At 35.3% G+C, this 24,236-nt stretch overlaps 1 protein-coding gene across 1 annotated transcript in view; it reads left to right on the forward strand.

Moving 5' to 3' along the window:
- The first annotated feature begins 15,743 nt into the window (after positions 1–15,743).
- Gycbeta100B (guanylate cyclase soluble subunit beta-1-like) overlaps positions 15,744–24,236 on the forward strand; it is a 321,807-nt gene continuing 313,314 nt past the window's right edge. Inside the window, exon 1 of the mRNA XM_075303266.1 lies at positions 15,744–15,767. Within this exon, the coding sequence (XP_075159381.1) occupies positions 15,744–15,767 (24 nt within the window). The remainder of the gene's footprint in view (positions 15,768–24,236) is intronic.

The raw sequence follows: 24,236 nt of genomic DNA on the forward strand, positions 1-24,236 counted from the left end.
GTTGAAATCGGTTCAGATTTAGATATAGCTCCCATATATATGTTTTTCTGATTTCGACAAAAATGGTCAAAATACCAACATTTTCCTTGTAAAATCGCCACTGCTTAGTCGGAAAGTTGTAAAAATGACTTTAATTTTATTAAGCTTCTAATACATATATATAGAGCGATAAATCATAAATAAACTTTTGCGAAGTTTCCTTAAAATTGCTTCAGATTTAAATGTTTCCCATATTATTATACCCACCACCATAAAATGGTGACGAGGGTATAATAAGTTTGTCATTCCGTTTGTAACACATCGAAATATCGATTTCCGACTATATAAACTATATATATTCTGGATCAGGGAGAAATTCTAAGACGATATAAGCATGTCCGTCTGTCCGTCTGTCTGTCTGTCTGTCTGTCTGTCTGTCTGTCTGTTGTAATCACGCTACAGCCTTCAATAATGGCGCTATCGTCCCGAAATTTGGCACAGATTAGTTTTTTGTATGCAGGCCGGTCAAGTTCGAAGATGGGCTATATCGGTCCAAGTTTTGATATAGTCCCCATGTAAACCGACCTCCCGATTTGGGGTCTTGGGCCTATAAAAACCGTAGTTTTTATCAGATTTGCCTGAAATTAGAAATCTTGAGATATTTTGGGGCCATAAAGAGGTGTGTCGAAAATGGTCCGTATCGGTCCATGTTTTAGTATAGCCCCCATATAGACCGATCTCCCGATTTTGCTTCTTAGGCGTTTAGAAACAGTATTTTCTATCCAATTTGTCTGAAATTGAAAATCTAGAGGTATTTTAGGACCATAAGGAGGTGTGTCGAAAATCGTTCGTATCGGTCCATGTTTTGATATAGCCCCCATATAGACCGATCTCCCGATTTTGCTTCGTGGGCGTCTAGAAACTATATTTACCATCCGATTTGCCTGAAATTGGAGATCTATAGGTATTGTGGGACTATAAAGAGGTGTGTTGAAAATGGTCCGTATCGGTCCATGTTTTGGTATAGCCCCCATATAGACCGATCTCCCGATTTTGCTTCTTACGCGTCTAGAAACAATATTTTCTATCCGATTTGTATGAAATTGAAAATCTAAAGGTATTTTGGGATCATAAAGAGGTGTGTCGACAATGGTCCGCATCGGTCCATATTTTGATATAGCCCCCATATAAACCAACCTCCCGATTTGGAGTCTTGGGCCTATAAAAACCGTATTTTTTATCCAATTTGCCTGAAATTGGAAATATAGAGGTATTTGAGGACCATAAAAAGGTGTGCCAAAAATGGTGCTCATCGGTCCATGTTTTGGTATAGCCCCCATATAGACCGATATCCCGATTTTGCTTTTAGGGCTTCTAGAAACTATATTTACCATCCGATTTGCCTGAAATTGGAAATCTAGAGGTATTTGAGGACCAAAAAAAGGTGTGCCGAAAATGGTGCTCATCGGTCCATGGTTTGATATAGACCCCATAGAGACTGATTTCCCGATTTTGCTTCTTGGGCTTCTAGAAACTATATTTTCTATCCGATTTTCCTGAAATTGAAAATCTAGAGTTCTTTTGGGACCATAAAAAGGTGTGCCGAAAATGGTGCCCATCGGTCCATTTTTTTGATATAGCCCCCATATAGACCGATCTCCCATTTTGCTTCTTGGGCTTCTAGAAACTATATTTACCATCCGCTTTGCCTGAAATTCTTGAGCTACAATAAACTGTATTTATTACATGATTTGCCTGAAATTCGAAATCTAGAGGTATTTTTAGACCACAAATAAGAGTGCCGAAATTGAGGTATATCGGCCCATTTTTTGGTATAACCCCCATATAGACTGATCTCTCGATTTTTACTTCTATATTTTCTGGCCGATTTGTTTGAAATTGAAAATCTGGAGGTATTTTAAGATCACAAATATGCGAGTAGCAAATGGTGCCTATATGTCCATGTTTTGGTATAGCCCCCTTATACACCGATCTCCCGGCTTTATTTCTTGGGCTTCTAGAATCCGTAGTTTTTATCCGATTTGCTGGAAATTAGTAATCTATTATAAAATTTTAGACAAACGAAATTTCTTTTTCTTATAAAGTGTTTTCGTTTATTCAACGATTGTCTCTAAAATTTGTGTCAAAAGAAAACTTTGCTTGTCTAAAATTACGTTTCTCAAAAAAGAAAACACTTCTTTCAGGGTATAGCAGGCGCACTGATCATGAAAATTGCTTCAAACTGAAAGTAAAAGTTCCAGATTTTACTCATCGTATTTAAATAAATGCGGAAAAATCTACAGATTTAAGCTTTTAAATCAAGGCGTAATTTCAACATATACACGATATGTTTATATTTTCTCTAAAACTCAAACAAAATTGGTTCTCATAAATCCAGAATCTTATCTGGTCTTCATAGGTAGAATCTTTAAAGTTTGTATTCGGGAGCCGGCTCGTTTGAGAGAAGATTTGTCATCAAACCCCCTACAATTCTATATATTATCAAGTAACCCACTACGAAGAATAGTTTTCATAGTAAACTATTATACTTGATTCATGGTGGTGGGTATTTAAAATTCGGCCCGGCCGAATTTACTGCTGTATATACTTGTTTAGTTTAATATATTCCACGTATGGACTCTGTGGTATATATTACGGTGTTAGAAAGTTTCAAGATACCTTGCCATCGGCTTCAGTAGAAGTTTCTACGGTAAATTCTAAGTTAATTTAATGCAAAACAGACTGGAAAGCAAACATTTGTCCAATGCTTTTCTTTATTGGGTTCCTGCGGCGGTTTGGATATTTGGATAATTTTTTTTAGCTAACTAAAGGCATAAAAATAATTGAAAAATATTAGAATTTTCATTCACTAGTATGTGAATTCTTATACATCTTCAGCTTAGCTTGTAAAGCATTGTAACCACAAGACATATTGTAAAGAATATAATTTTGGTTTGTGTCTACATTGTACATACACATGTAGAGATTTTTCCTATACAAATAGAATTTCTCCAAAAGTTTTTTGGACAAAAACCCCAACAAAACTTTCATTTTAAAAGCTCTTCTCCATATCAGCGCTCTCGCCATTTATTAAGAGAAATACAAAATAAACTTTTGACAGTTGTACTAGGTCTTGGCAGGCAAACCAACATTTACCCACTGGCATACAAATACAGACAAGTGTTGACACACAATGAACAGCTGATTGCCAAGTCCTGTGAAAAGCGCCATTTATATGAAACTATGCGAAGCTAAAATTCCCTTAGTCTTAGACGGGTCTTTGAAGCGAACGGAAGTTAAACGGTAAATAAGCATCCCTTGTCGAAAGTGTACCACTGAAAACAAAAAAAATCACACGGGTATCTCTCGGTTTATAAGTGAGTGCATGTATGCGTGTTTTTGTTTCTATGTACGTGTGTCTACCATTCACACTCATTGAGTAGCCCAAAAATAAAAGGAAATCTATACACACGACACGACAATCACATTGTAACCGTAAAGTGTTTGTATACATTCGCGTCTGTGAATTCTCGTATCTAAGTTAGTGTGCTACTATGTTACACTGAACGTACCGTGAGTGAGTGTGTGTTTGTGTATGTATGATGATTAAGTATTTCACTTTCAGTTGTTGGTCTTAGCTCGTTGCCTTGTTCGTTCGCTGTTGAGAGATTTTGTTCGTGTGGTTCCGTTTTCAGTTTAGAAGGCATGGATGTATATGGATGTGGGTCCTGAAAAATATTCTCGTGTTTGTATTTACTTTGGTGAATTGTACAAACGTGTCTTTTTGTAGGTGCTTGGCTATGTGTGTGTGTGTGTGTGTATGAGTGTCTGCCTTACGGTGTTTTCTACGGGCCCTTAAAGTGATAAATTATACAAAAAAGCGAAAAAAGAATGAATAAAAACAAAAAATAAAGGAAAAAACGAAGAAATTTCCCATGGTACAATAATAAAAAGAAATGCATATCGGAATCCATTTATGATGCCCTACACCATAAGAAAAACACACACTAAATACTCAATTCTCAGAGTTCAAATAAAATCTTAGTTTTACTTAGTGACCCACACATCGTGCATTGTGAAGAGTTGAATGATCTATTAAATGTCAAGGAAATTATTTCGAATTACTCTCCACCACATCAAGTGCCCGTAAAAAAAGTGAAAGTTTCAAAAAGAGAGAAAAATTATGGCAGTGAATTGTAATGGCAATGCAAAAACTTCATACAATCGATAATTCTTTAAATGCCTAAATGACACAATAACAATTACATCGAACGTGTATACAGTGGTTCCTGTTCACAAACACACACAAACACATTTCATTTATTTTTGTTTGAATTTTAATGGAATTTCTGAGAAAAGCAAACACTTGTTGTAATCCCCAGAGTATTTAAAAAAAAACAAAGCGATTTTGCAGACATTGAATCTATCAATGCTGATGTTATGTCTTTTGTTTGCTTCCTCTCTTGTTCACATCGACATTGTTTTTATATTGATAAATATTGGGCGCTTTTCTCCAGATGGCTGGATTATTGATTTTGAGGTGAAACAAAAAGGCATTTAATGGTTTCGAGCAATATGAGGGAACTGAACTAAAATTGCTAACGTTTATGTTTTGCTTTCTTTTTTTTTTTTGCAAACATTTTTTATTATTATCTTCTTAAAGAAGATTTGATATTCTAAAATAATTTTGAAGAGATTTTTATTATTATTATTTTTAATATAGTTTGTATAGTGTGCTATTCATGTAAAACATTTAGATTTATATTAAAATGTATTAAAAAAGTAAATTCGTTTGTAAAGAATTTAAAGCAAATATAACATAGACGGAGTATCATTATACTTAAATTTAACTTTACGGTCGAGATATAAAATCATTGATCAACATAAAAATGTTGACAAACATCTGCACACATTTTTTCTGATTCAATCACGAAATGTCTTCAATTACAGAAATGATAGTATCAATTAAAAAATTAATTGATCCAATTAAAAAATTAATTGATACTATTAATTTTTTTTGCAATTTAAAAATACGTTGAATCAATTAAATTTTTAATTGAATATTTTTTAAAAATCAATTAAGACTTTAATTGGAAAAATTTTCGTGGAATTTTTTCTGTGTGAACTAACCTGTTCTTTTTGGATCCGGAAGTGGTGCAAAATTAACGCAGAAGCGATGAATTTAACATGGGCTTTTAATTGAATATCTTTTAAAAATCAATTAAGACTTTAATTGAAAAAATTTTCGTGGAATTTTTTCTGTGTGAACTAACCTGTTCTGTTTGAATCCGGAAGTGGTGCAAAATTAACGCAGAAGCGATGAATGTTTAACAGCCATTCCATTGCATTGTGAACCGATTCCGTGTTTTGGTTGTGAATTAAAAAATGTTGTGATATTTTGCCAAATAATTTATTTTTATAATTTTACTGTGGAACAGGGTATTATATTTTAGTGCATATGTTTACAACATCTAGAAGGAGACGAGATAGACACATGGTGTCTTTGGCAATAATGCTTAGGGTGGGTCCCTGAGTCGATCTAGCCATGTCCGTCGGTTCGTCCGTCTGTCTGTGAACACATGTTTTTGATTAAAGTCTAGGTAGCAGTTTAAGTCCACTCGACTTCAAATTTGGCACAACTTCCTGCTTTGGATCATAATAGAACCATATTGATTTTGAAAGAAATCGGTTCAGGTTTAGATAAAGCTCCCACATATATATTTCGCCCGATATGGACTTATATGGCCCCAGAAGCCAGAGTTTTAACCTGATTCGCTTGAAATTTTGCACCAGGAAAACAATTAGTACTATAGTCAAGTGTGCCAAATTTGATTGAAATCGGTTCAGATTGAGATATAGCTCATATATAATACTTTCGCCCGATATGGACTTATATGGCCCTAGAAGACAGTGTTTTACCCCAATTTTGTTGAAATTTTGCATTAGGAGTACAATTAGTGGTGTAGACAAGTGTGCTAAATTTTATTGAAATCGGTTCATAAACGCAAAAAAAAAATCTTTCCTCCCAAACGAAATTTTAGACAAACAAAGTTCGTTTCTCACTTGCTTTTCGCTGTAAGGAAGTGTATTTAGAAGAAAAGTATATACTTTTTGTGATAAACGTTTATTCTTTTCTAGGATGTAAAAACAATTTCATAAAGACAAACTAAAAAAAAACATTGTTTTCTTGCTAATTGCATTTTCCCTCACATCTTTCCCACATCCACGTGGTTTTTTAGTTCTTAACACCTTTTCATGTAATACCAACAATGTAGAAGAAATTATACGATTTTATAAATTTTTAAAATTTTTTTTACCATTCGCCTGGACGGAGAATCGAACCGCGGACCATGCACTTTGTAAGCCAACACACTAACCACTGAGCTATGTACCTGTTATGGTTATCAATAGATAAATATCCATATAAATTATATTTATATAGCATAGCTTGCGGCGCCCACGAACCGAATAAACAAAGTTTATTTAACAGAAACAAACATTTAGTTTGGCACCGTGGAGCAGTGGTTGCTACGTCCGACTTGCGTGCCAAGGGTCGTGGGTTCGATCCCTGCTTCGACCAAAGTTTGTTTGTTGTTTTTTTTACATATATTCCAGATATGTTCGGAAGATTCCGAAAAAATGTTCAACATTACATTGTCGTATATTAAATTTTGAACTGTAAAATGTGTCTTATTAAAGACCTAAAGTCAGAAAAGAACAGTGTTTAATATAAATGAAATGGACTGTGTTGTTGTTTCAAAAATAACTTTTTTATTGAAAAAATAAAAATTTTGTAACAAACGAATTTTTTTGGTGATAAAAGTTTAAAATTTTCGAAGCAATTCAAAAAACTCTATCAAAAGAAAAACGTTTTCGGTACATGTTTTCCAAACGTTTTTTTTTTCTTTGCGTGTATTTAGATATAATTCCCATATATATCTTTCGCCCGATTAAAACTCATATGACCACAAAGGCAAACTGATTTAAATCTTAACCGATTTCAATCAAATTTCGACACTTAACTATACGACTAAGTGTTGTGATTGTACAAAATTTCAAGCAAATCGGTATAAAACTCTGGCTGCTGGGTCCATATTAGTGTATATCGGGCGAAAGATATATATGGGATCTATATCTAAATCTGAACCGCTTTCTTCCAAAATCAATAGGGTTATATTCTGACCCAAATTAGGAACATGTGCCAAATTTGAAGGCGATTGGACTTAAATTGCGACCTAGACTTTGATCACAAAAATGTGTTCACAGACAGACAGACGGACATGGTTATATCGACTTAGGGACCCACCATGAGCATTATTGTCAAAGACACCATGTGTCTATCTCGTCTCTTTCTGGGTGTTACAAACATATGCACTAACTTATAATAGCCTGTTCCACAGTGTGACGCAGGGTATAAAAATGCCCTCAATATTGTGTAAATTGCTTGTCATACCATTTTTTCAGTGTACCCCGAGTGAAAATTTAACTGAATTCCATTCTAATTATATTAATTTTTTAATTTAAAAATCTTGGCAAAACTCTGGCTTCTGGGCCATATAAGTGCATATCGGGAGAAAGACATATGTGGGATCTATATCTAGGTTAGGTTAGGTTAGGTTATGTGGCAGCCCGATGTATCAGGCTCACTTAGACTATTCAGTCCATTGTGATACCACAGTGGTGAACTTCTCTCTTATCACTGAGTGCTGCCCGATTTCATGTTAAGCTCAATGACAAGGGACGTCCTTTTTATAGCCGAGTCCGAACGGCGTTCCACATTCCAGTTAAACCACTTAGAGAAGCTTTGAAACCCTCAGAAATGTCACCAGCATTACTGAGGTGGGATAATCCACCGCCGAAAAACTTTTTGGTGTTCGGTCGTAGCAGGAATCGAACCCACGACCTTGTGTATGTATGGCGGGCATGCTAACCATTGCACCACGGTAACTCCCATCTATATCTAAGTCTGCACCGATTTTTCTACAATGTGGCGCTGGCTATAAAGATAGGGGGGAAATAAAATTTCCTCAACTTTTTGATATGTATCTCTATATAAAGACGGGAAATATTAATTTTCTTTTTGGCTGGGTACGAACTTATAGTCTGGCATGTACGAATTAACTATTACCAAGACCCAGGTTCGGCTACCACATCGCACAATCTTTTGGAAATAGCTATTTTGAATTTTATTTAATTTTTTAATTAGCAAAGACAAAAATTTGGAAAAAAAAAATATTTTTTATACATTTTTTTTATTTATCAGTAATTTTATTTAATTTTTTTATTAGCTCTTTAAAGACAAAAAAATTTGTTTCTTTTCCATATCTTGTTATTACTAATCTGCCCTTGTTCATTGGTGCAAATAATTTACGTTAAAAATTAATCTATTTACCCTTCTAAAATTATTTTCTCAACTGAGACTCGAACCTGGGATCTCAACTATTCCATACGTTTCATTGCACTGCCGACGGTGTTGCCATAACAACGTGTAACGATTATTTCAAGACTTTTATTGCCCAAAGAAAAACACCATTCATGCAATCGGAGACGTGCGTAGACAGAACCGTGAACAATCGATTTTGATTTTTAGTGGAAGCTTCTGTTTCGTTACCGTCCGTTCACGATTTTGGAACGTCATTTTTACCATTGGTTGGTTAAGGTAAATTGGTTGCCTGTTATTTTAGGCTCACTTGGACCATTCAGTCCATTGTGGTGCCACAGATGGTGAACTTATCTCTTACCAATGAGCGCTGACCGATTCTATGTTTAACGTTCTTTTTATAACAGAGTTCCAACGACGTTACACATTGCGATGAAGTCACATAGATAAGCTTTGAAAAACTCAGAAATGTCGCCAGCATTATTGAGATGCATAAACCACCGCCTAGAAACGTTTTGCTGTTTGAAAGAAACTGGTTATAACCCATGACCCTTTGGATGCAAGTCAGGTTTGCTAATCATTGCACCACGGTGGCTTCGTGCTACTGGTGTATATATCAAATGTCATATTGTTCGTCAAGAAGTGGAATTAGTCAATAGTCGATTGATTAATCGCAAAAAGAAAATTCTTGACTTGACTTTTCCAAAAGCCTCAAGCTAAAGGAATTATGCAAAGGAGGCAAAAAAGTCAAGCCTATCAAAAAACTGGTTTTCCAAAATCTGAATGAAACAAGGTCCAATTCTTGACTCCTACCCAGCAAAAAAAATGGAAGTTGTTCCACAAACATTTCTTTTAAAGCCCATCCCAGAATCCCCCATCGAGTTTTTCCAACTTCCGATGCAGTCCTTTTGGACAAGTCCACAAACATTTATTCTAAAGAGCATCGTGGGATCCCCCAATGATTTTTTTCCACTTCCGATGCAGTCCTTTTGGACAAATACACAAACATTTCTTCTAAAGCGCATCTTGGGATCCCCCAATGATTTTTTTTCTACTTCCGATGCAGTCCTTGTGGGCAAGTATTAGAAAGAACGCAATCAAGCTATTTTAAGTGCAAATTTTGGACAATTAAATTTTACAAAATAATAGAAAACTAATAAAAAATAGAAAATTAATAAAAAAGTAAAAAAATAATAAACAAAATAAATTTTATCCCCGCTGGGATTTGAACCTGTGCCGTTTGACTTTTTCGCTTCCATGGAAGTTCTTTTGAGAAGGTTTTGCAAATTACGAGAATTTTTAATTTTTTTGTTAATTTTTAATGGAAAAATATGTTTATACGAAAATATATGCCGAAAATAAAAAATAAAAACGATGCATATGATAAAAAATATATTTTTAGAAAACTATTTTATAAAAAAATTGCCGCTGGTGAGATTTGAACCTGGGTTTCTTATTTTTTTCGTTCATACTAATAAAGAACATCTCGAGATGCAATTCGAATGTTATTCCTTGGTGTCGTATTACGATTATATCACAAACATTTGAATTGACCTTTCGACGCTTTATGTTCAATGGCGTTTGTGGCTGAGTGTGCTAAGGCGTTCTGTTATGGTGCCAGGTTCAATCCCTGGTCGGAGCGAAAAAGTTTTTCAAATTGTAAAAATTAGATAATAGGAAAATAATAATGTAATATAACATATGGATAAAGGGTGATACGGTCAAAATTTGGTGAAGGGAAAACGCGTGTAAATCGGTGAAATCGTTTATTTAAAAAATCAAATTAAATTTCCAAAATTAGGTTCCGCTTGACAGTAGCTCAGTATTTCTCAATTGGACGGAGCTCTGGCGTGTTGGGAGGGTTCTTGCCCTTGGGAACCAGCTGCACGTTGTTGGCGGCGTACCATTCCATAGCCTTTTTACCGTAATGGCAAGATGCCAAATCCGGCCAAAACAGTACGGAACAACCGTGTTTCTTCAGGAAAGGCAGCAGACGTTTATTCAAACACTCTTTCACGTAAATTTCTTGGTTGACAGTCCCGGAAGCTATGAAAATGCTGCTTTTCAAGCCACAGGTACAGATGGCACGCCAAAACAGATATTTCTTTGCGAACTATGACAGTTTTATGTGCTTGAAAATATCTGATACCTTTCCCTTTCCTTTTGCCGTATAAAACTCCTGTCCCGGAAGCTGCTTGTAGTCGGCTTTGACGTAGGTTTCGTCGTCCATTACCACGCAGTCAAACTTCGTCAGCATCGTCGTGTACAGCCTCCGGGATCGCGCTTTGGCCGTCGTGTTTTGTTTATCATCGCGATTTGGAGTCACTACCTTCTTGTAAGTCGATAGTCCGGCTCGGTGCACGGTTGTAGACGATACACCCAGCTTATTTGCGGCATCTCGGAGAGAGAGGTTAGGGTTTCGCTTGAAACTACCGGCAACTCTCTTTGTCGTCTCAGCGGCTTCCGGTTTTCGATTAACCCCCGATCCAGACTTCCTGGCTATCGACAAACGTTCCCCAAACACTTTAATTACATTTGTAACGGTTGATTTGGCAACTTTTAGCGATTTTGCCAGCTTTGCGTGCGAGTAGCTCGGATTTTCGCGATGCGCGAGCAAAATTTTGATACGCTGCTCTTCTTGCTTGGACGGCATTTTGACAACTGGAGAGTGAATATCAAAATTAAAAAGAGGACCAACATTTTACACACACACACCTTCAAAATGAGGGGTGTTCAGGTTTTTTAAATGCAAAATTTAAAGAAATATGTCAAGTTTATATTGACCAAATTTTGACCGTATCACCCTTTAAAAAAAGTGAAATTGGTTGAATTTTTTTTCACTTTTTAAATTTCTTCATTCAAATTAACTTCCAGGGCACAACTTCTAAAGCAATGCAAAGGATCCAAAAAGGGAAAACTTCCGTCCTATGACAAGCTCATGTAAAATTCATTGGAGATGATCCAAGTTTGCACTACTTCCGGATCACCGATTGGCGATCCAAACTACATTTTTGGAAGCTCTTTTTTTGCTGGGTATTATAATCACTGATATTTTTTTTACGAAAAGGACCAATCAGAAGATAAGAATGCACAAAGTTCATCCTACATAAAGGACCTTAAATTGAAATTGTTTAAATCTATTTCTTTTCTGCATTTCATTTCCTTTCAATTGGACTTTGACTAAATCATATGTGACTGACTAAAAATGTGGCCTTGGACATGACATAAAATCATCTATGCCAAAGCAAAACAAATCATCAACCAACAAACATGTCTAAATAAGTCCTTCATCTTATAGGGAAAACAGTAGAGGAGAGCCTGAGCGAAACGAAGAAATGAAGTGAAAATAAGAAAGCATCTAAAAAAAGGACAATATCAGCAAGACAAGACAAATATATCCCGCCATGATTTATGTTGACTACAACATTTTTATGATTCCCCATAATGACAAACGAGATAATATTACTGTGTACATTTATATACATATATAATACACACATATGTATATACATGGGTTTGTAAGTAGGATATATATTTATTGTTGTCCTAGTCCTGCTGTCAAATGTGCCCTACAGTTAGAAGCTATAGTTGAAGATTGAGTTGTATGTTAACGCCAAAAAAAAAAAAAAAAATGAGAATAATGATTTACGTATCCCTAGCGAGTAGAAATTTTCAGATTCTACTCTGTCTCCTCAACACTCGTGTATATATTGGTGTAATAAATAAATGATTCAAGTTTTATATCGGGGGGGCTTTGGAATGATATAGCATTTTTTGTTTTGTTCTTTCCTCAACTAAATTAATGTGAACAAATTATTATCATTTCATGTGAACATCATTGTTCAAAGCCAGAGTTACTCCATTAATGTTCATCGTAAATTTGATGATATACGTATGAAATGTCTAAATTTATTTATATTATTTTTATTCGTTTCATTTGTTTTTTCTAACATGTTGAAAAAACTTTCGAACATTCTGTTTTATTGCTGTACTGAGGATATCAGATTGCAGACTGTAATATCGCAATAAGTAAAGTTAATTTTGTTGTTTGAGGTTTAAAATTGTGTTTTATTACGTTTTTTTTTTATTATTTTTGTGTGTTTTAAGAATTTTACTGATTTATATTGATTAGATTCGTTATTGTACCCATAATCATAGGTTGGTGGTAGGGGTACAATAGGTTTGCTATTTCGTTTGTAACACATCGAAATATCGATTTCCGACTATGTAAAGTATATACACTAAAAAACATGCCAGGTGTGTCCTAATTTTATAGAAGACTTTCTTTTAATTAAAATTATTTTATTTTAAAGAAATTTGTCCTTAATATCATGTAAATTGGGTATCCTAAATTTTTAGTTCCATACTATTTCATAGTAGGTAAATTTTGTTTTCAGTGCAATTTTATACAATTTGCTTGAAATTGGGAATGTAAAGGTGTTAAAAGTCCAACAATTTGGCATAGCTCAAATTTGATTTACACACAGAAAAAAATATGTCACCAAACTAATTCCAATTAAAAAGTTGTTTGAAGCTGAACAATTAATCACATAAAAAATTAATTAATACAATGAGCTTTTTAATCAAAATCGGAAGACTAATTCACTAAAAAATAAATGATTTTTATTTAAAAATTTAATTGAAACAATCAATTTTTAACCGAACTAAAAACACTAAGACAGAAAGTGATAGAAAACATTTACGTTTCAATGATTGAAGGCATTTCACTTCAAAAATAATGGGATCAATTAATATCGTGATTGAACAAAAAAAAGCTTGTTTTAATTAAAAATTTAATTGAAGCCATCCATTTTTAAATCAAACTAAAAACACAAAAACAGTTAATAAAGTGAATGAAAACTAAAGAATTAATTGACATCTATTAAATATGATTGAATGCATTTCACTTCAAAAATAATGGGATCAATAAATTTCGTGATTGAACCAAAAAATGTGTTTTTTTTTTTTTTAATTAAAAGTTTAATTGAAGAAGAGATTGAGAACTATTACGTTTTAATTAAAAAATTAATTGACATCTACTAAATAAATTGAAATCAATTAATTTTTTAATAACGTGTTTTTATGTCCAATTAAAGTTGCGGTTGTTACTATTCTTTCCGTGATTGAAGATATTTCAATTAAAAAACTAATTGGGTTAATTAATTTCGCAACTGAATCAGAAAAAAAAAACAAATTTTCTGTATATCAGTGTAAGTTTCGATAAAGCCCCTAACGAACCGAACTTCCGATTTGACCTCTTTGGCTTCTAGACACACTATATTCATCAGATTTGTCTACAAGAAATCTTGAGGTATTTGAGATCCGTTAATACATGTGCCGAATATAATGTGTATCGGTTTGTGTTTGATAGAGGCCATTATACACCAATCTCCCGGTTTGATGTATGGAGCTCTTAGACGCTGCAATTCATATTAAATTTATTTGCATTAGTAATTCAAATGCGCCGAATATGGTGTGTATCGGTCCATGTTTTAGTATACCCTCAAAAATGATCGATCTCCCCATTTGACGTTTTGCGCTTGTAGGCACACCCAGTTTTTATACCCCCACCATAGGATGGTGTAATTCCGTTTGCAACACATCGAAATATTGTTCTAAGACCCCGTAAAAATATATATTCTAGGTCGTGGTGAAATTCTGAGTCGATCTTAGCATGTCCGCCCGTCTGTTGAAATCCCGATAACTTCCGAACGAAACAAGTTATCGACTTGAAACTTGTAATAAGTAGTTGCTATTGATATAGGTCGGATGGTATTGCAATTGGACCACTTTTACACATAGCCCCCATATAAACCGACCCCCAGATTTGATTTGCGGGGCCTCTTATAAAAGCAAATTTCATTCGATTCGGTTGAAATTTGGTTCGAGGTGTCAGTATATTGTCTCTAACAACCATGCAAAAATTGGTCCATACCGGTCCATAATTATATATATCCCCCATATGACCTCCGGAGCCTCTTGGTGGACCAAACTTCATCCGATCCGGTTGAAATTTGGTAAGAGCTTTATGTATATGATCTCTAACAACCATGCAAAAATTGGTTCATACCGGTCCATAATTATATATAGCCCCCATATAAACCGATCCCCAGATTTGACCTCCGGATCCACTTGGAGGTGCAAACTTCATTCGATCCGGTTGAAATTTAGTACGAGCTGTATGTATATGACCTCCGTAACATCGTGGAGAAGCAAAATTCATCCGATTTATATGAAATTTGGTACGTCGTGTTAGTATATGATCTATAATAACCATGCAAAAATTGATCCATATCGGTCTATAATTATTAAGGGTGGTTACAATTTCAAGGGTTAAAATTTCAAGGGTTAAAATTTCAAGGTGATATATTGGTATTATTCAATTATGTATGGAACAAAATATCGGCCAAATGGGCGCCGTGACCTCGGTGGCACACCTTCACCCGATGGTCCAAATTTTCGATGACGCTGAGGCATAATGGAGGTTCTATGCCGTTAATGTGCCGAATTATCTCATCCTTTAGCTCTTGAATTGTTGCTGGCGTATCGACATACACCTTTTCTTTCAAATAAACCCAAAGAAAAAAATCCAACGGTGTCAAATCACATGATCTTGGCGGCCAATTGACATCGCCATTACGTGAGATAACACGGCCATTGAATTTGTTGCGCAAAAGAGCCATTGTTTCGTTAGCTGTGTGGCAATTGGCACCGTCCTGCCAAAAACACATATCGTCCACATCCATATCTTCCAATTCGGGCCATAAAAAGTTCGTTATCATCTCACGATAGCGGACACCATTCACAGTAACTGCCTGACCGGCCTCATTTTGGAAAAAATACGGTCCGATGATACCGCCAGCCCATAAACCGCACCAAACAGTCACTCTTTGCGGGTGCATTGGTTTTTCGACAATCACTCTTGGATTCTCATTCGCCCAAATGCGGCAATTCTGTTTGTTGACGAATCCACTGAGGTGAAAATGTGCCTCATCACTGAAGATGATTTTCTTCGAAAATTGATCATCCACTGTTGCCATTTCTTGGAACTACGATACCACAAAATGACGACTGACCTTTTTGTTTTTGTACGATCAAATGGGCAAAGATTTAAATATGTTCCTATTATTAAAATAATAAATAAAACTTACAATAAAAATTCAAAATTTCCCAACATAGATCATTCATTCGTATCTCTACTCCTTGATAACTTGTTGACTTCTTACCTTCAAGAACGTTACACATTTAAGGTGCAATAAATATTTAAAGCAATATTTTCTCCTGAAAATGCTTACAGAGGAAATCTTATTATAATTCTAGGAAGCATTAGTAAATAATAAGGCTTGAAATGGTTATGCAAAGATATATATATATAAGGGGAAAAATGTCATCTCATAGTGCTATTATGGTACTTGTGGAACAAACGTGGTCGGCATTGCTTAATTCATCTTAAAGAAAGAAATCTCACAAAGCATGCTGCCATTAATGTTTAATATGCCGCAGGGCATCTGTTATTCATGCTCATGCCTGTAATTCAAGCAACGACGTGTAAAGGTCTAAACTTTATGGGACAAAAACAAAATCCTGGTAGCTGTTGCTAGGTTAGTTTTTTTTTTCGTCTATTCCTGGCTGGTCATAATTACTTTATGCCATAAAAGCCAGATTAAGGTAACCTTAATCAACAGAACTTTAAGTTAGTTAGTTAAAGTTGAACTTTTGTATGGGTGTGTGCAACTGCAAGTAATGCCTTACGGTAATCTAGCCACGCAAACTACCACTACTATATTCTCTCATTTGTATTTGAAATGATTTGTGCCTTTGCTTCACCTCTTATTCTCCCTGAGGCCATCACTGCCATAACTAGCGTTAAGGGACATGCAATCTGAATGAATTAAATGCAGTTGTGTAATTTGCATAAACCAAGGAAAATCTTTGAAATTTCAATAATGCAAATAATTAAAGGCGAATGTGTTTTGGTGTGAGTGTTAACATTTTTTTCTTTGGTAATTGCAGAATTTCTACAACAACGTGTAACGATATATGAGTGTTATGTTTAATAAAAATTAAAAAAGAAATACCAACAATTTATATGACGCAACTCTTCTCCGGAGAAAAAAATCGATAAAATTACTTATTATAAAATATATTCGAAAAAATTGTTTAAAATAAAATCAACTCTTTCACTGAAGCTCTCATCAGAAATAGTAGCAAAATGGTAAGTTAATTAAAATAACTTATAAAACTCCTTATTTTAGGTCAGTTAAGGTTTCATGAATAATTAAAATATATATAAAAAGAAATATTTCCATTCAATATTGACAAAATCTGGATGCAAAATCTTCATCAATATCAATGAGTTAAATTGTGTATTTCGAAATTATTTGACTAGAAAAAAGTAAGCGCGCCGAACTTATTTGTAGTTTGATGAAATTTTTTATATGAAAACAAGTAAGAAAAGTCAAAAGTCGGGAGGGGCCGACTATATTATACCCTTCGCCACTACACCCTCATAAAAAATCGCTTCTGTAACATATACTCCCAAACATATTTTGCTTCAAGCATATACATTTTTGGGTATTGCCCAAACATTTATATGTTTGATCTCTTCCAATATATAATATGTTTGAAAGCATATTGGACTAAACAATATATGTTTGGGTAGTCTAATTCCAAACATTTTGTATTTTTGCATCCAAATTCAATAATGTTGTCTTCCAAAAAACAATATGTTATTATGTGAACATATAATATGTTTGGAAGCATTTTGCACCCAAAAATATTATATGCTTAAAAAAATTCTCCCAAACAATATTGTGCTAAAAATTTTATTTATTTATTTATATATTTACAATCATAATGAATTACGAAAATAAACAGGTAATATAGGTGCTAACAACATAGGTTTTCGACCTGAATGCTCAAAATTTTGTTTCTGCGTAATTGTATATTCCCCCACATCTTTCTCACTTCCACGAGATTTTTTAGTTCTTAGCACCTTTTTCTGTAATACAAACATTGTAGAAGAAATTATTCAATTTTATGATTTTTTTTATTTTAATTTTACCTTTTGCCGGACGGGAATTCGAACAGCGGACCACACAGTTTGTAAGGATCAAAGAAGTAGCTGATCAATTGCCCAAGGAAAAATAAAATGTTAATTTTGTAATAACAAGCAACAACCACCAACTTAATTCAATATCGCTCCCTGTTAAATAGCGCTCCAAGCTACTAAACACATATATGTTTATAGGCTATTTCTAAATTAATATATGTTTGCATCCAAGCATATTATATTTACAAACATTTTATGTCCCAAACATAATATGTTCTAACATATTAACATATATGTCCCAAACATGTTATGCTAGTTTATGAACATTATATGCTTGCACTCAAAAATATTATGTTTAAAAAATTGTGTTCCACACATATAATGTTTATAGCCAAACATATGAAAAACAGTCTTTTTCATCCGTGTACGTATACCAAAATTTGTGTTACCTCATTCAAATTTGTGGGTAGTTATTATGAAGGTTTATATTCCCATATATAAATAACTGCTTAGGAGACAAGTTTTGTACTTAAACAGAATCTCTAGAATTAAAATTTAAATCGGCTAACGCCCTGGAATAAAACACAAGGTTAGTAAATCGTATGTACCCTCCACCATGGATTGCGTAGAAACTTCTACGAAAGACTGTCACCCACAATCGAATTACTTGAGTTGTGGTATCTTAAAACTTCTTAACATCGTTTTCTAAATTGTGAGTTAGTACATACGTGGTATATATTAGACAAAAAAGTTATGTATAGGTAAGTCTACAAATAATTACGAATCGCCATGGACTTTTTCACGGTACGTAGAGAGCCAGAATTGAAATATGGGGGTCGATAATATGGGGGCTATATAGAAATATGAACTTGATACGGACCATTGGGGATCGATTTATCTGAGGGTTATATATAACTATAGACCGATATGGACCTAGTTAGGCATGGCTGTTAACGGCCATATACTAGGTCAATGTACCAAATTTCAACTGACTCGGATGAAATTTGTTCCTCTAAGAGGCTCCAAAACCAAATCTCGGGATCGGTTTCAATGGGGGCTATATATGATTATGGACTGATATGGACCACTTTTGGCATGGTTGTTAAATATCATATACTACCACACGTACCAAATTTCAACCAGATCGGATGAATTTTGCTTCTCCAAAAGGCACCAGAGGTCAAATCTGGGGATCGGTTTATATGGGGGCTATATATAATTATGGACTGATATGAACCAATCCCTGCATGGTTGTTGGATACCATATATTAATATCATGTACCAAATTTCAACCGAATCGGATGAATTTTGCTCTTACAAGGGGCTCCGGAGTTCAAATCTGGGGATCGGTTTATATGGGGCCTATATATAATTATTGACCGATTTCAACCAATTTTTACATGGGTGTTTGAGGCCATATATTAACACCACGTACCGAATTTCAACTGAATCAGATGAATTTTGGTCTTCCAAGAGGCTCCGGAGGTCAAATCTGGTGATCGGTTTATATAAGGGCTATATATAATTATGGACCGATGTGGACCAATTTTTGCATGGTCATTAGAGACCATATGCTAACACCATGTACCAAATTTCAGCCGGATTTGATGAAATTTGCTTCTCTTAGAGGCTCCGCAAGCCAAATCGGGGGATCGGTTTATATGGAGGCCATATATAATTATGAACCGATGTGGACCAATTTTTGCATGGTCATTAGAGACCAAGCCGGATCGGATGAAATTTGTTTCTCTTAGAGCAATCTCAATCCAAATTTGGGGGTCCGTTTATATGGGGGCTATACGTAAAAGTGGACCGATATGGCCCATTTGCTATACCATCTGACCTACATCAATAACAACTACTTGTGCCAAGTTGCAAGTCGATAGCTTGTTTCGTTCGAAAGTTAGCGTGATTTCAACAGAAGGACGGACGGACATGCTCAGATCGACTCAGAATTTCACAACGATCCAGAATATATATACTTTATGGGGTCTTAGAGCAACATTTCGATGTGTTACAAACGGAATGACAAAGTTAATATACCCCCATCCTATGGTGGAAGGTATAAAAAAATAGGCACAACTTTAAAAGAACTTTCAAAAATGTCCTCCCAAAGATGTTCTTTATTTTAAATGCACAGGAAGTTCATTTGAGTCAATTTTTTATAACTCGCTTTTTTCATATTTTTAACGGGAAATTTATTTTTTTATACCTTCCACCATAGGATGGGGGTATATTAACTTTGTCATTCCGTTTGTAACACATCGAAATATTGCCCTAAGACCCCATAAAGTATAAATATTCTGGGTCGTGGTGAAATTCTGAGTCGATCTGAGCATGTCCGTCCGTCCGTCTGTTGAAATCACGCTAACTTCCGAACGAAACAAGCTATCGACTTGAAACTTGGCACAAGTAGTTGTTATTGATGTAGGTCGAATGGTATTCCAAATGGGCAATATCGGTCCACTTTTACGTATAGCCCCCATATAAACGGACCCCCAAATTTGGCTTGCGAGGCCTCTAAGAGAAGCAAATTTCATCCGATCCGGCTGAAATTTGGTACTTGGTGTTAGTATATGGTCTTTAACCACCATGCATAAACTGGTTCACATCGGTCCATAATTATATAGCCCCCATATAAACCGATCCCCCGATTTAGCTTGCGGAGCCTCTAAGAGAAGCAAATTTAATCCGATCCGGCTGAAATTTTGTACTTGGTGTTAGTATATGGTCTCTAACAAACGTGCAAAAATTGTTCCACATCGGTCGATAATTATATACAGCCCCCATATATACCGATCCCACGATTTGGCTAGCAGAGCCTTCTAAGAGAAACAAATTTCATCCGATCTGGCTGAAATTTGATACATGATGTTGGTATATGGTCTCTAATGACCATGCAAAACTTGGTCCATATCGGTCCATAATTATATATAGCCCCCATATAAACCGATCACCAGATTTGACGTTCGGAGCCTCTTGGAAGACCAAAATTCATCTGATTCAGTTGAAATTTGGTACGTGATGTTAATATATGGCCTAAAACACCCATGCAAAAATTGGGCGAAATAGGTCCATAATTATATATAGCCCCCATATAAACCGATCCCAGATTTGACTTCCGGAGCCCCGTGGAAGAGCATAATTCATCCGATTCGGTTGAAATTTGGTACTTGATGTTAGTATATGATATCCAACAACCATGCAGGAATTGGTTCATATCAGTCTATAATTATATATAGCACCCATATAAACCGATCCCCAGATTTGACCTCCGGTGCCTTTTGGAGAAGCAAAATTCATCCGATCTGGTTGAAATTTTGTACGTGGTGGTAGTATATGATATTTAACAAACATGCCAAAAGTTCTCCATATCAGTCCATAATAATAAATAGCCCCCATATAAACCGATCCCGAGATTTGGTTTTGGAGCCACTTGGAGGAGGAAATTTCATCCGAGTCAGTGTAAATTTGGTACATTGTGCTAGTATATGGCCGTTAACAAACATGCCTAACTAGGTCCATATCGGTCTATAGTTATATATAGCCCTCAGATGGGAGCCACCGTGGTGTAATGGTTAGCATGCCCGCCTTGCATACACAAGTTCGTGGGTTCGATTCCTGCTTCGAACGAACACCAAAAAGTTTTTCAGCGGTGGATTATCCCACCTCAGTAATGCTGGTGACATTTCTGAGGGTTTCAAAGCTTCTCTAAGTGGTTTCACTGCAATGTGGAACGCCGTTCGGTCTCGGCTGTAAAAAGGAGGTCCCTTGTCATTGAGCTTAACATGGAATCGGCAGCACTCAGTGATAAGAGAGAAGTTCACCAATGTGGTATCACAATGGACTGAATAGTCTAAGTGAGCTTGATACATCGGGTTGCCACCTAACCTAGCCTAATATATAAGTGGCAAGTTCCAATAATAGAGATTTGCTTTATGACTTCTTGTAGGTTAGAAGACAAGTGGACCCTAATCGATCAAATACAGTCCATTTCAGTTATTTGTTCGTTTTTAGATTTCTTTATTGAAATCAACTGCGAAGGCATAACAGTTAAAGCAATGCAAAGGATACGAAAACGGAGAACTTTCGTCCTTTGATATGTCCATGTACATTTAGTGATCCAAATTTGAACAAATTTGGGATCACAAGTTGGGTATCCAAAGAAAATTTTGAAATCTAATTCTTTGCTGGGTACTTGTGGACCGGCATGGAAAATATTGTTAGATGGTTGGCAAATGGTTAATTAGTAACTTTGCTCTAGTTGAATGTTGATACTAGCATAATATTGTTGTAGAAAATTTTAAGACGACATACTGTTTTGGTCAAATGTCTGCGAGATTTCAACAGACTCATGTAAGGACAGAATATGATTATCTCAATGCAACATTTTTGCCACAAAATTGTTGTTTTTCGTAAAACTTAAAATGGTAGTCGAAATCAGATCGAACATAATGTCCTAGGAAATAACATGTTTACCGTCCAAAAATCACTTTTTTATCTTGGGTGGTGATCATTTTCCTTCTTTGAGTGGATAATGAAACTTTTTGTTTTGCTTTGCGAAATCGAATTATTTCCAGCTGTAGGTAAATTGTGCTGCATCAAATAGGTGATTATCTGAAGAAGGTCGTTATATCCAGGATTTGCCACCATATTCTAATCGAATAATTTCGCCTGAGTCTTGACCATTTTTTATATTTTTATATAATAAATAGCATCACATCTGTTCTAGATTAATTCCGTATAAAATATTCAATCCACCAACGTTTTTAGACCCTCCACCATAGGATGGGGGTATATTAACTTTGTCATTCCGTTTGTAACACATCGAAATATTGCTCTAAGACCCCATAAAGTATATATATTCTGGGTCGTGGTGAAATTCTGAGTCGATCTAAGCATGTCCGTCCGTCCGTCCGTCTGTCCGGCTGTCCGTCCGTCTGTCCGGCTGTCCGTCCGTCTGTCCGGCTGTCCGTCCGTCTGTCCGGCTGTCCGTCCGTCTGTGGAAATCACGCTAACTCCCGAACGAAACTAGCTATCGACTTGAAACTTGGCAAAAGTAGTTGTTATTGATGTAGGTCGGATGGTATTGAAAATGGGCCATATCGGCCCACGTTTACGTATAGCCCCCATATAAACCGATCCCCAAATTTGGCTTGCGGAGCCTTCCGGAGCAGCAAAATTCATCCGATCCGGTTGAAATTTGGTACGTGGTCTAAGTATACGGTCTCTAACAACCATGCCAAAATTGGTCCATATCGGTCCATAATTATATATAGCCCCCATATAAACCGATCCCCAGATTTGACCTCCGGAGCCTCTTGGAGGGGCAAAATTCATCCGATCCGGTTGAAATTTGGTACCTGATGTTAGTATACGGTCTCTAACAACCATGCAAAAATTGGTCCATATCGGTCCATAAATATATATAGCTCCCATATAAACCGATCCCCAGATTTGACCTCCGGAGCCTCTTGGAGGAGCAAACTTCATCCTACCCGATTGAAATTTGGTACGTGGTGTTAGTATATGGTCTCTAATAACCATGCAAAAACTGGTCCATATCGGTCCATAATTATATGCAGCTCCCATATAAACCGATCCCCAGATTTGACCTCCGGAGCCTCTTGGAGGGGTAAAATTCATCCGATCAGGTTGAAATTGGGTACCTGATGTTAGTATACGGTATCTAACAAGCATGCAAAAATTGGTCCATATCGGTCCATAATTATATATAGCTCCCATATAAACCGATCCCCAGATTTGAACTCTGGAGCCTCTTGGATGAGCAAAATTCATCCGATCCAATTGAAATTTAGTACGTGGTGTTAGTATATGGTCTCTAACAACCATGCAAAAATTGGTCCATATCGGTCCATAATTATATATAGCTCCCATATAAACCGATCCCCAGATTTGACCTCCGGAGCCTCTTGGAGGAGCAAAAGTCATCCGATGCGGTTGAAATTTGGTACATTTCGTTAGTATATGGCCTCTAAAAGCCATGTAAAAATTGTCAAATTTTAGTACTATAGAAAGTTTTGTCAAAATTTCATTTCTATAGAAAGTTTTGTAAAAAGTTTATTTCTATAGCAATGTTTGTCAACATTTTATTTCCATAGAAAATTTTGTCAAAATTTTATTTCTATAGAAAATTTTGTAAAAAAATTATTTCTGTAGAAAATTTTGTCAACATTTTATTTCTATAGACAATTTTGTCAACATTTTATTTCTATAGAACATTTTGTCAACATTTTATTTCTATAGAAAATTTTGTCAACACTTTATTTTTATAGAAAATTTTGTCAACATTTTACTTCCATAGAAAATTTTGTCAACATTTTATTTCTATAGAAAATTTTGTCAAGTTTTTATTTCTATAGAAAATTTTGTCAAAATTTTATTTCTATAGAAAATTTTGTCAAACTGAATTATATACGTATTTAATCGGCTTTTTTTTTTGTTTAATATATACCCCTTATGGACTAACTTACAATTTAGAAGACAGTGTTAAAAAGTTTTACGATACCTTGCCATCGGCAAGTGTTATCGCAACCCAAGTAATTCGATTGTGGATGACAGCCTTTAGTAGAAGTTCCTACGCAATCCATGGTGGCGGGTACATAAGATTCGGCCTGGCCGAACTTACGGCCGTATATACTTGTTGTATTTCTCTTTTTTGCATTTTCCAAAATCTAACAACGAAATAGAAATAATAAATTATAATAAAATTCAAGTGGAATGAAACTTGATGTTCTTTCTTAATTCTAATAACAAACAACATGAGCAAAAACAGTGTGACATGAGACGAATCTTAGATTTGTA

Source organism: Haematobia irritans, chromosome 1, assembly GCF_050003625.1.
Source record: "Haematobia irritans isolate KBUSLIRL chromosome 1, ASM5000362v1, whole genome shotgun sequence".
NCBI lineage: Eukaryota > Metazoa > Arthropoda > Insecta > Diptera > Muscidae > Haematobia > Haematobia irritans.